Source organism: Lonchura striata, chromosome 21 (assembly GCF_050655825.1).
Source record: "Lonchura striata isolate lonStrDom1 chromosome 21, ASM5065582v1, whole genome shotgun sequence".
In the NCBI taxonomy this organism is placed as follows: Eukaryota; Metazoa; Chordata; class Aves; order Passeriformes; family Estrildidae; genus Lonchura; species Lonchura striata.
Window position 1 is genome coordinate 6837127 of NC_140723.1, and position 12853 is coordinate 6849979.

General features: G+C 53.3%; 1 protein-coding gene across 2 annotated transcripts; it reads right to left on the reverse strand.

The window, feature by feature from the left end:
* Window positions 1-147: 147 nt before the first annotated feature.
* SLC2A1 (solute carrier family 2 member 1) lies at window positions 148-12633 on the reverse strand. 2 transcript variants are annotated; one of them, XM_085558999.1, is made up of 11 exons: window positions 12514-12633; window positions 8094-8186; window positions 4834-4994; window positions 4462-4702; window positions 3981-4143; window positions 3714-3901; window positions 3518-3622; window positions 3317-3418; window positions 2876-3079; window positions 1671-1862; window positions 148-956 (listed from the first exon to the last, which is right to left on the reverse strand). In XM_085558999.1, the coding sequence occupies exons 1-11, from the start codon at window positions 12529-12531 to the stop codon at window positions 954-956; spliced, it is 1470 nt and encodes a 489-aa protein (XP_085415125.1). In that variant the 5' UTR covers window positions 12532-12633; the 3' UTR covers window positions 148-953. The 2 variants fall into 2 exon arrangements, with proteins under 2 accessions (XP_085415125.1, XP_021393522.1); XM_021537847.3 differs by lacking the exon at window positions 148-956 and having other exon boundaries at window positions 1381-1862.
* Window positions 12634-12853: the final 220 nt, after the last annotated feature.

The following is a 12853-nucleotide window of genomic DNA, read 5'->3' on the forward strand; positions in this document are numbered from 1 at the left end:
TACACCCAGAGCAGGTATTTTGCAACCAGGTGAGTCGTTCCCGTGGTGGAAAAGCTTTGCAGGGACACGCACTCCCAGACACCCCCCCAGCCCTGGCAGGGCAGGGAAAGTTTGGCTCTGAGAAATAAAGGCACAGGACACTGGGGCTGGGTGGCTGCTCACATTCTCCTTTATTGTTCACACCACACACCTTCCCCTTGGCACTTCACTGCAGGGATTTGCTTAAAAACCACACACATACCCCCCCCACAGCTTGGTGAGGCTGTGCCACAACCAGCTGAGAATGGGCATTTTTAAAGATATTTATTTTATTCCCCCCCCCCCCGCCCCTTTATTTTCTTTCATGTGTGGTCAAGTGTCATCACTTCCAAACCAAACAAATACATTTTAAAAAAGATACTATTAAAAAAAAAAAAACAAACAAGAAAATGACACAAAAAAACAACCCTCCCTGTGGCTTTGGGAATGTGCCAGGAGCTCCCACACCAGCTGCACTCAGAGAAATGCTTTTTTGTGTGTGTTTTCAGTTTTGTTTGAAAAGGACAGTATTTTTCATGTGTATTTTTTTTTAATATACTACAGCCTGAAGTTCAGTGCAATAGATACAACTACAGTGCAGAACTATACAAAAGTCATCCTAACCATGTACAAGCTTTTTTTTTTTCTTAGTTGCTATAGAAACTATAACCTTTTTCTGTACCTTTTGTATGCATTATACAGTGTGAATATACTCCAAGAATATTTACAGTACTTGGCTTGTCAAATCAGAAACGCTATAACTTAAATGTCTACTATTAACAACCATTGAACAAAAATATATATAATATAAATATCTTCCAGTCTATACACAGAGCAGGAAACAGCTGTATCCATGCGGTGCTGGATTTTGGTGAGTCCTGGGATGGGGGTGGTGATGGAGGGGGATGTTGTCGTGTGCGGCTGCCGCTGGCGCTTCACTGTCGGGCAAATATTGCCGAGATTAATCCCAAAATTCAACAAGATCACATCCCCCCCTCTCCCGTTTTTCCCCCTCCCAGCTGGAATTCAGGCAAAAGGAGAGGAGCCCGTGACAATGGATTGACCTTTCCAACCGATCCATCCGGACGGCTCCGTCCTCCGCGCTGCCCCGGGCGGGAGGTCCCCGTCCGCGAGCCCACCGCAGGGCTTGAAATCAAGGAGACTTTAAAAAAATGACTCATTTCCTTGGTAGGTTTTGTTGTTTTTTTAAAAAAAATATTAGTCAATTTATGCGATTTTTTTTTTTTCCTCTATGATTAGAATGTTAAAAAATAAGTTTCCAGCTTTTTTAAAAACTTCCTCTACGTGATTTTTCCGTTAAATAGCTATCGCGTCGTCGATAAAAAACAGGGAATTGCCCTCCTGCTGGTGGGGGCTGCATGGCTGGGTTTTAAAACGCCTATCGGCTTTGAAATCTTGGACGCGAAACCAACTAAAAAAATTAAATAAAATAAAACTCGTTCCTAGCAGAAAAAAAAAAATAATAATAATAATAAAATAGGTCAGTCTGTCCCCAGTAAAGCACTGGGGGAGGCTGGAGAAGGGGTGTTGGAGCCAGACCCCCCCCCACTCCCCTCCTGCTTGGGGTCTGTACAAAGTGTTTGGAAAGTGCCCCCGAGCGGGGGGCGGCGGCGCCGGGGTCCAGGTTACACCTGCGAGTCAGCGCCCAGGCTGTGGAACTCGTCCGGGGTCTTGTCGCTCTGGCCGCCCCCGCTCTGCCGGAAGCCCGAGGCAATCTCGTCAAAGGTCCGGCCTTTGGTCTCCGGCACCTTGAAGTAGGTGAAGATGAAGAAGAGCACGAGCAGCACCGTGAAGATGATGAAGACGTAGGAGCCGCAGAGTTGCTGGGATCGAAGGGAAAAGGGGAGGTGAGCACGTGGATGGAGGTCACGGAATCGTGGAGGTGTTGAGGTTGGAAAAACCCTCCAAGACTGAGTCCAGCTACCAACCCGGCACTGCCAGGTCCACCCCTAACCCACGCCCCAGGTACCACATCCACATGTTTTTGAGCACTTCCAGGGATGGTGATTTCATTGCCTCCCTGACCACCCTTTCCATGAAGAAATTTTCTCAATATTCAATCTTAACTTCCCCTGGCACAGCTTGGGGCTGGGTTCTCTCCTCCTGTCCCTGTTTCCTGGGAGCAGAGCACAACCCACGCCCACAGCTGTCCCCTCCTGTCAGGAGTTGTGCAGAGCCAGAAGGTCCCCCCTGAGCCTCCTTTTCTCCAGGCTGAGCCTCCCCAGCAGCTCCTGGTGTTCCAGAGCCTTCCCCAGCTCTGTTCCCATCTCTGGACACAGAGTGATGGGCCATGGTTGAAGGACCAGCTGGTACCACCCCGCCATGGCCATCCAAAACCCAGGTCCTCCTTTCAAGGAACATCTCAAGTTCTGTAAGAAACACTGAGTCAAGATCCTCCTCCAGCCCCAGATCCTTCTTCCCAAGGGATCTTAACCCAACCAAACCACCTCAGCTTAGGTTTTAGGGCTCAAGAATGTGGCCCTGGAATTCAACACTGGATCCAGCAGCGGGATTTGGCACCAAGATCTGACACCAGGGCTCCACACTGAGATCCGGTAATGAGATCCAGCACCAGGAACCAGCAACCAGACCCGGGATTTGGATTTGGCAGGAGGATCCAGCAATGGGATCCTGCACTGGAGTCTGGCACGGGGATCCAGCATCAGGATCTAGCTGGACACCGCTTCCATCCCTGATCCAGAACTGGGATCTGGATCCACCCTGAGCCAGCACAGTCTGACAGGCTGGGACTGAGATTCCCCTGGGCTGCTGGGATCCTGCGGGACTCCCAGATCCCCGTGTCCCCAGTCCCACCCCCATCCCCAGCCATTATTACCGCAATGTACTGGAAGCCCATTCCCACAATGAAGTTGGAAGTCCAGTTGGAGAGCCCAGCCACGGCGAAAGCAGCGGGACGGGGGCCTTGGCTGAACAGCTCCGCCACGATGAACCACGGGATGGGGCCCGGGCCGATCTCAAAGAAGGCCACAAACCCAAAGATGGCCACAATGCTGAGGTAGGACATCCAGGGCATTTGGTCCTAGGCCAAGGGAGAGGGAGAAGGTTGGTGCCATGAAGGGGACAAGGCACCTGGACACCTCAGCTGGTGCTGGCACAGGAGCCATGAGCTGGAAGCTGGAATTCTAGGAGCTCAGGAGAGATGTGACAATAGAGACTGAGGGCTCAGCCATCACTTCAAGGAGGAATAAGCCCTTCCTCCTCCCCAACCATCCCTCAACCTCCTCCTCCTCCTCCTCCCAGCCTCTCCAGCACTCACCAGCAGCGTGAGGGCGATGGTCATAAGAATGGCACATCCAGCCATCCCTGCCAGCCCAATGAGGTGCAGGGTCCTGCGTCCGGCTCTCTCCACCACGAAGAGCTGTGGGATGGACATGATCCATCAGCACCTCCCCAGCCTGCAGGAAAGGCCCCTTCTCCCACCTCCCCTTTCCTCCCACCCAGGGGGGCCAGAACTCACCGAGACCACCGTGAAGGCAGTGTTCACCACACCAGAGCCAATGGTGGCATAGACAGGCTGCTCCACCCCCGACTTCTCAAAGATGCTGGTGGAGTAGTAGAAGACCTACAAAGGGCAGGGAGGTGCCACAAGTCAGGTCCTGGAGCTGTAGGTGAACCAAGCTGACCCCTGGCATCCAGAGCCCACCCAGACTGACCGCGTTGATCCCCGAGAGCTGCTGGGAGAGCTGCAGGACGATGGCGATGAGGATGGGCTGGCGGTACATGGGCGAGCGGAACAGCTCCATGATGGTGACCTTCTTCTCCCTCATCATCTGCCGGCTCTCCTCCTTCATCTCCTGCAGGTCACTGCTCACATCCGTCGTGCCTCGCAGCTTCTTGAGGACTGAGAGGGAGAGGTGGGGTCAGGAGATGTCCAGGACCCTCTGGAGCACCAGGATGGGCCCTGCAGAGGGGCCACTCACCACTCTTGGCTTTGTTCTCCTCGTTGCGGTTGATGAGCAGGAACCGGGGGCTCTCGGGGGCGAAGGGCAGGATGATGCACTGCAGCAGGGCAGGAACGAAGATGAAGCCCAGCAGCAGCGGCCAGAGAGAGTCGTTTCCCATGATCAAGTCCAAACCAAACACCTGAGGAGGAGTAGAGGGATTGAGCCACCCATCCCAGCTGGAAAAGTCCTGGTTGGACACAACTCTGCAACTCATGGTGTGCTCCAAGCTGGAACAGCCATTGGAAGGACTCCTGTGCTGCTTCCAGGTGGCCAAGAGATGTTAGTATCCTGATGTTACCCATCCCAAACCTTCAGATTCCACAGCATCCTGCTCCTGCTGAGCTCCCAGCTCCACCTGAAAGGTTTTCAGATCCACAGCACCTCATCCTTGCAGGTCCTGAGGAGCGTCAGGATCAAAAGAAGGGGGAACCCCTCCAAAACATTCTCCAGTGCTCACCTGTGCGATGAGGATGCCCAGGACGATGCCAAGCTGGTGGAAGGTCCCCAAGGCCCCCCGCAGGGCAGTAGGGGACACCTCACCCACGTACATGGGCACGAAACCCGTGGTGAGGCCAGAGTAGAGGCCGATGATGAAGCGGCCGAGGATGAGCATCTCAAAGGAGAAAGCCATCTTGGAGAAGCCCATGAGCACAGCTGACACGAAGGCAAGGATGTTGGACATCAGCATGGAGTTGCGTCTGGAGAGGGACGGAGGAGAGGTGAGGAACGCCAGGAGAACCCAAACATCAGCCCTGAGCAGTGTGGAACGCCAGGGCGGGGTGAGGCAGCAGAACCTCCCCACCACGGCACCCACCAGCTCGGAGCTCACCTCCCAAAGCGGTTGACAAAGAGCCCCACGGAGAAGGAGCCGATCATGCCCCCGACAGAGAAGATGGCAACGGAGAGCGACCAGAGCGTGGTGAGGGTGGCGGGGCTGATGGGCTCCTCGTATCGGTACAGCCACGTGCGGTTGTAGAAGTCCTCGATCACCTGGAAAACCAGGACAGAACCCAGAGCGGGCGTCAGGCCCAGCCCCCGCTCCGGCCGGGCCACCGGAGGGACGAGTCCCCGCGGCCACCGCGGCTCACAAGACAATGCGTCACCGGAGCCGCCGGCCAAGGCTGGGCTCCTGCCCAAGGGAGGGAACCTGCTGGGATACGCGGGGGAAATGCGGCCGGACGGGTTCTGGGCTCGCCCTGCCCGGAGAGAGACGGACGCCAAACTCGCCGGGCAGGCACGGGGAGGTCACGCTGCTCCGCAGGGCAGGGCAGGAGCCAGAGATGCACCGGCCCTGCAGAGGGAGGGGAGGAACACAGGGCAGCTCCCATCCCCTTGGGTACTCGTGGGGTTCTATTTCCAGGTTTTTCCCCCCAAGACTTCCGTAACACAAGATCTCTGCCGTGGTTCTGCAGGACCTCGATGCCAACACCCAGCACAGGCCTTGGGTTGAAACACCAAGAACTGCCTGGTTTGTGAATTTTAGGTGGTTTTATATCAATTTTGCATCTTTTTCTACACAAAATATATACTTTTTGTATATTTTTGATGTATTTTTAAAGCTAGCCCATCACTGGTAGCTTCACCAAGTTTCTGTCCCTGCCCATGGCTGGGAAAGTGGCCTAAACAACCCTCTAGAGGTTCCTTCCAACCCAAATCCTTTATAATACCATCATTTATGGGTCACCCATCCCCAAACCACCACAGCAAAGGGCTCCATAACACCCCACCAAGCCCAGCTGGAATGAGCAGAAATTCCAGAGATTCCCTGCTTTGCTGGAGCTCAGGTGGCTTCAAGATTTTGCTGCTCTGAATGGCTTCACTCCCAATTCACTGTTTACACCATTGTGCTTTACTTTCCATTTTCCCATCAATCCAAGCCCAAACAGGAGCCCTAGCAGAGACACTGCAAGAAATATACACTGGGCTGGGTACAAATCCAAATTCATTATTTTGCCAAGTTGTTCCTTTTCCAAAGCATGTAAACCATTAGAATTTCTATATTTAAGTGATTTTGTTCACTTCTGTTTCACCCAGGGGATTGGATGCTTTTCCCTCTTTTACCAGTATTCCCAAAATAAATAATTGATTGGATAATTGGAGAAGTCTGGGCTGGCTCAGGCTCTCAGTAGGCCCAGGGGGTATCTGGAAATAACAGCCCCTCCTGGCCCTTCCTCCTGAAAAAAGGGAAGATGCTTTGAAGAACCCAATGGTTTTTTGGGAGAGAAAGAGGTAAAAAATGGGTTTAAAGCAAAAAAGGTGAAGGAAAAAAAAATTGTTTTCCCCTCCTTTTCAGCTGAATGTTGTGATGCATCCCCACGAATCTCAATACCAGTGCATCCCAAACCTGTGCCCAATGCATCCCCATCCCAACTCTGCATCCCTGTGCATTCTCATCCCAACCCTTCACTCCAGTTTATCCCACTGCATCCCCATCCTGTGCCTCAATGCATCCTGAGGCATTCCTGTCCCAGTCCTGCACCTCCATGCATCCCAGCTGTGCCCCAGTTTATCCCAATGCACCCCATTCCAAGTGCAAAGCATTCCATCTTGCACAGTAATGTGTCCTTATCCCAATGCCACGTTTTATGTGTCCCCATCCTTAAAACTGGGTGAGCCCCTGTGTCCAGCACATCCTGCTGCCCAGGAAAACCCTCATCCCACCCCTCCTCATGCTCCCACAGAGGATCCCAAATCCTTCCCCTCAACACTGGTGACTTATCCAGCACCATGTGACTCCTCCTGGCCTGAGCCCAAGGGATTCATCCCCAAAATCAAGAGGAAAACCGTGGCAACACCCATGATGAGTGTCTGGATTTGCTGGGGGCTGCAGGGTCCCACGGGAAGCACAGAGCTGATTCCTGACCATCCACATCACCCAGAGCAGCCAGCTGGGAGAGATGGAGAGAAATCCTTCAGTGCAGGGAACCAAAGCTCCTCCTGGGACGTGGCTCTGACCAAGGTGGCGAGCACAGCATCCCCTCTTGCCACGCTGCCAGAGCTCAGGGAAGCCAGGGCAGATGCTGGGCAGCAGTTCCTCAGTGCAATCCCAGGGATTTCCCAACTCCAGCAGCTCCAGTGCTGCTCCATGGCCCATCTCCCAGGCAGCGTGCTCAGGGACATCCCCCGTGTCAGACCAGTGATTGTGAAGGCAACGAGACACTGGGATATTGCAGGAAGGCTTCAGCAGCACCCTGCAGGCTCTGGGGGAAAGCTGCAGCCAGGAACTGAACATAGGATTTAATACTATGCAATGCAACACCGTGAACAAATCCCTGGCTTTTTCCTCTTCCCATACCGAGGGGGCCTGGGGAGTTTTTCCACAGGGTTTTCTATCCCACGAGGAGTTTTCTCAATGCTTGTGGTGACATTCCAGAAGCACTCACTGGGATGGGATTAAACTCTGGCAGCTGGATGCTGCCCCAGTGGGTTGCATTCTTTGGGGTGATGACACTCGGGGACAGCTTTGCTCCCACAGAGCCCAAGCTGTCCCTCCACACCTTATCCCAGCACAGCAAGCACCATCTCAGAACTGGAATTCTGAGCTTATTTTCCAAGCGTTTAACACCTCAAGCAGCCACCAAATCTGGGAAAAGTCATGTTTTGCAGCAGCAGGAGGGTCCTGGCAGTACATGAGAGGAGGAGCCAACACCTCCTGCACTCCATCCCACTTACAGCACTTCCCAGCCAACTCTCTCTCCTCCCAAGACATCGTGCTGGGATGCAAAACCCAGAGCTCTTGGTCAGAGCAGCCACTCGGGGTGACTCAAACCTTTAATTAATTCCCAGACCTTCACTAAGAGCCGAGGTGAAAAGTTCCACCGGCCACACCCAGAGAGCATCCTGCAGGCAACTGCTGGGATTTTTCCCAACAAAAGCGCCAAGCAAGGAGGAAACAAATTCTCCTGGGAAGGCTGGAGCTAAATAACTCCCTCTCAAATCCCATTACAGCCCTAAGCTGCCTAGCGGGATGTACTATTTTAGCCAGGCTGGCAGCAGAGGCTGCTTTGTTTTGGGACACGGGCTGAGGGGGGTGGAATTTTGTGACAGAGGGGATGGAATTTCCCTCTGGAGGGTTCTGGGAGCGCTCACCTTCTGCGGGGCGTTGATGACACCGGTGTTGTATCCGAACTGGAGGGAGCCCAGCACTGCTCCTCCCACAGCCAGCATCAGGCGAGCCGTCATCTGCCAGAAAACAGGGAAAAGGGGTGAAAAGGGGTTAAATCTGGGATTCCCCACAGCCCTGCCTCTCCCACCAGAGTGAGACCAGGCTGCTGCACGGGACACCGGGAAGGCGGCGAGTACAAATATTCAGAATAAAAAGAGAAAACACGCTGGTGTTGGCGCAAAGGGGGGGGGAAAATAGTGACAAAAATGTCATTTTGGGGGTTGGAAAATCCCATGGTTTGGGGGATTCCAGGAATTCCGGGAGTGGGTCAGAGGCATTATCAGGGCTCCAAGGGTCCCCTCGGAGGCTCTGTGTGACCACCAGGCTCCGGGCCAGCAGCGAGGATGCTCCAGGGAGCCATCAGAGTCTAATTAAGAGTCGCTGAGCAAAACCCTGAGTAGTTGGCAAAGCCTTCCCAGGCCTCTTCTTCCTCCCGCCTGAGCCAGAGCAACAATCAGAGCCTTGTTTGGGAGCAGGGTCAGGGCAGGCCAGCGCTTGGGCCACCTTCGTTAGCGGCCCAATTATCCCAGGCAGGAGATTTTCCCGGCACTAGAACCAGGATCCGACATTCCCACTTAATCAGCTTTGGGATGAGCCACGTGAAATTTATAAAACCCTTCATTTGAGGGGGGTGGGAGGGGTTTTCCCCTAAGTACCAACATGTCACCCCAAGGATGCTCCCAGGGTGTCTTGGATTAATATTCCCAAGGGATCGATATCTCATATTCTGCCTAAATGAGGGGAGGTGACTCCAACTCCCCCCACAAGAAGGATAATTTTTATATTTAAGAACCATTCACCTCTTTTAATAAAGAATGGATTTAGTGCTGCTCCCTGACCTTGCCACTCCGGCCACCGCCTCCCTCCGCGTGAAAGTTCCCAGGGGAAAAGCAGAGGGAACGAAGCCAGGCCCGTTAATGAAGCTCATTAATTAGGCTTGGCCCCAACACAACTAATCAGGGAGGTTTTGGCACTTGGATTTGGTCGGTGCTTCGAGGAGAAAACACCTCCTCGGTGTTTGGGAGGGCACAAACAAGCTGGGAAGTTGATGGTGTCCCAAAACAAGAAAACACAGAAAAAGCCCCAAAAATCCCACAATTCTAACTGGGACCTTATCCATCCCCCAAAAACCTAGGATGGAAATGCTAAAAACACCTGTTGCTTGGGGAAACCTTATTACAAATGAGAGATTTGAGGGATTTAAGTGGGTTTGGAGGGCATTAGAAGGTTTGGGGATGAATTTCCTTTGTTTTTGGGTGATCACCCTGATGCGTTTGTGCCCTAATTTTGCCTTTTCCTGGCTAAAGGGCACCCCAGGAGCTGCCAGGCGCTCCCCTAGGTAGGGCAAGCTCAGGTGAGTCATGCCTCCAGGGATGGGGATGCAGCAGCCAGATGAACTTTGCTCCAGGAAGGTGAGAAGTAACAACAGCTTGATGTACCCACACCAGCCACTACCAAAAAAAAAAAAAAAAATTTTTAAAACAACGTCTCAAAACTCATTCTTCAGCGTTAACATTTGGAAGAAAGGAACTTTTCACTTTTCACAGCTACTAAAAAAAAAAAAATTATTAAATTCCAGCAGAAAAACCTCTTGTGTTTTCATTAAATTCCAGCAGTTTGGAGGTATGAGATGGGTAAAATGGCAGGAAGATTGGTTTTTGGGAGGCTCGACCCGAGGAGGGTCAGGGTGAGTCAGCTCCTCTGCTTCCTTCCCAGCCCAAACACGCTGCCCGGCTCCGATCCGGGAGCCTTTCGGCTTGAACTTCGCCATTAAAGGCAACTCTGGGGGGGGGAAATAATTAAATAAAGGGAAAAGTCGATTTTTAAGGACAGCTTTGCCCAGGCAGCTCCTGCCAAATCCCACGTGGGGCTGTGGGGAGATTTTTTTTAACCCCTTGCAGGATAAAGCATCTTTATCGGGAATTTTGGGACAAATTCTTTCTTATTTCCATAAAACAAACTTATTGAAGCTTGGCTAGACCCCAAACTCCTGGTTTTATCCCTAATAATTCCTCTATGTTATAGGAAAGACAAGCTTTTAATAAATTTACACTATTTGTTTTCTTTTTAGCTGCTTCCTGCTTCCTCCCCAGCTCCAACACGGAAGCCAGGACACTCCGAGGAGGATCCAGAGGGGGACAGGGCCCCCCCAAACCTGCTGCCTTCGGCTTTACAACTTTGTATTTAACCCTTTTGGTGCTTTTTTATCCTCCAGCCTGGAAGGACTTTGGGATACAGCCCACTCCATGGATCAAGGGAATGAATAATCCCTTTAAAAGCAAAACAGTAATATTCAAATATTAATATAAAGATATTGAAAGAGTGCCCCAGCAGGGAATTCCAACTTTTTCACTCCAGCACGGAGGATTTTGAGATGGTGCTGCCTCAGGAAAAACAAGGAAATCATAATTCCTTCTAAATAATATTTTTTAAAGTGTCCCAGAAGGGAATTTCAACTTCTTTTACTCCAGTGCAGGAGGATTTGGGCAATTTTGGGATGCTGATTGTTTCATGGATCCAGTGAATTCATTATTTCTCTAAAAGCAAATTAGCAATAACATGAAAAAAACCAGAGGTCCCAGGAGGACATCCCGGGTTTTTTTTCACTCTAGCATGGAGAATTTTGGGATGCTGTCTGTCCCGTGGAGCAAGAAAAATTAAAAATCCAAATGACAGTTAAAAAGGGGGTCTCAGGAGGGAATTTATGGGAAAATCCACACGACAAAGACACCACTAAAAAGACCCACGAGGGTTTAAACGAGGATTTAAAGAGCCGGGGATGGAAGAGGGGCTGTGGGCAGCCCCTTGCTCCCCATTTGCACATTCCCGGGAGCAAGGGCACATGGATAACACAGCTGCAGCCCCCTCCCCACCCGGGAAAAGCTCCCACCGCCACCAAAAACCAGGAAAAATCCACCCCAAAGCCTCAGGAGGGGATTTAAAGGCAGAGCGTTTGGGGGTCACACCAGCACCGTGGGATCTGGGCTGGGGGAGAGAACGGGCGAGGGGAGGGCAAGGAGCATCGGAGCGGCGGAATTTGGTTTTTTTATTTATTTTGCTTCCCTACTTAAAGGTCACCCGGGGACGGCGACACAATCCCGGCGAGTTGTGCAACCGCGACCAAGCACGGGAGACGTTTTTGCATGGAACGAGCTGGAAAAAAACACACGGAATGTGCCACGCACAGCCACACGTCCTGCGTTAATAATATTAATTATTAAATCCAAAGGGGGCTGGGGAGGGGAGTTTGTCCCCCACCTCCCGACCGCCAGCTGGTTCCATGAAAAATACATTTATTTTGTTTCTCCATGCAAAACACACTCTGGGTGGAAGCGTCACCCATCAGCGCTCGGCAAATCATCCCTGCAATTAATTACCTCGACCAAAAAAATTAATCATTTCTAACCCAAATCCATCCAAGGCGGGGAGGGGGTCGCAGAGCTGGGGAAGCAGCGGGAAGGCGATTCCGGCTCGGGAAGCCGGGAGTTAATGCGTCGCATTTCTTGGGTATGAGAGCAAATTTGCCTTTTAATTCCTGCCCCCATCGCCGCGCTGCCGGCCGGCACGTTCCCAATCCCACCCCTCATCCCGGGAAACCGGAGCAGAATGCACAGGGCATATAGATACAGACCCTTCAATTTAAAGAAAAATCTGTATTTCGTGCGGGAGGACAAGGGAGAGTTTTCCAGGGGGGGAAAATACCAAGAGGGATCGTGGCATCTTTAATTAGGATAAAAATCACGGTTTTTTGGGTTAATTACACTTCGTGCCGCCACGCAGCCAATTTCCTAACACATTCCTTCATCCCCCCCCCCAAAAAAAATCCCAAAAGCAGTTGGATTTATCCCAACCATTCCTAGATTGGGACGGGAATATTTTGGTGGCTGGGACGAAGCAAATGGGGGTCGATGTCAGTGACCTGATAGAATTAACCAGCGGGATCGTTCAGGGCTTTTATTTTACCCCCTAAATTAAATGCAAATGAATTAATTTGGGATGGGGAGGGTGCTGCGGGATCCCGGCAGCGCTCGGAGCATTGAATGCTCCCGAGTTTGGGATAAATCGGCAGGAATTGGGTCAGAAGCTCCGGGCGGGACGAGCCCGGCCGAGCCGCGGGGACCGGGGGGGGTCCCCCTAAAGCCCCCTCAGCCTTTGCCGGGCTCTGGGGCCAAACCCCGGCTCCCAGAACGGGGTTAAAAGGGACATGATCGGGTCGGGCAGCAGGGGGAACGGGCAGCCCGCGGGCGGGCGGCGGGCGCTCTCCGGGGAGGGCTGCGGGTGCAGAACGGCGGGGCGGCGCGGGGCAGGGCGGCAGGGCGGCAGGGCGGCGGGGCGCGGGCTCACCTTGCTGCCGGTGTCCATGGCGGGGCCGTGAGGGCGGCGGGCCCGGAGCGCGGCGCGGGGCGCGGAGCGGAGCGGGGCGGAGGCGCGGCCGCCGCCCGGGCATTGGAGCCGCTTAAGAGCGCGGGCGGGGGCGGCGCGAGGCGCCGCGCGCCCATTGGCCGGCGCCGGCCGGGGGGGCGGGGCCTCGGCGGCGCTCGCGGCAGGGGGCGGGGCCTCGGGGGAGCGCGCGCCCCCCCTCCCCGCGCGGGTGGGGAGGGGGGGGGGGCGTGGGAGGGGGCGCGCGCGGGGGGCGGCGGCGCGTGCGGGGCTGCACGTGGGCGGGGGGGGAGGGGAGGGGGTC

Excerpts from the sequence above, each read along its gene's own strand:
- SLC2A1 (XM_021537847.3), bottom strand. Across the intron at positions 4,144-4,461 it reads TGGGCATCCTCATCGCACAG|GTGTTTGGTTTGGACTTGAT; the intron begins GTGAGCACTGGA and ends ACTCCTCCTCAG. Across the intron at positions 3,902-3,980 it reads GGAGAACAAAGCCAAGAGTG|TCCTCAAGAAGCTGCGAGGC; the intron begins GTGAGTGGCCCC and ends TCTCCCTCTCAG.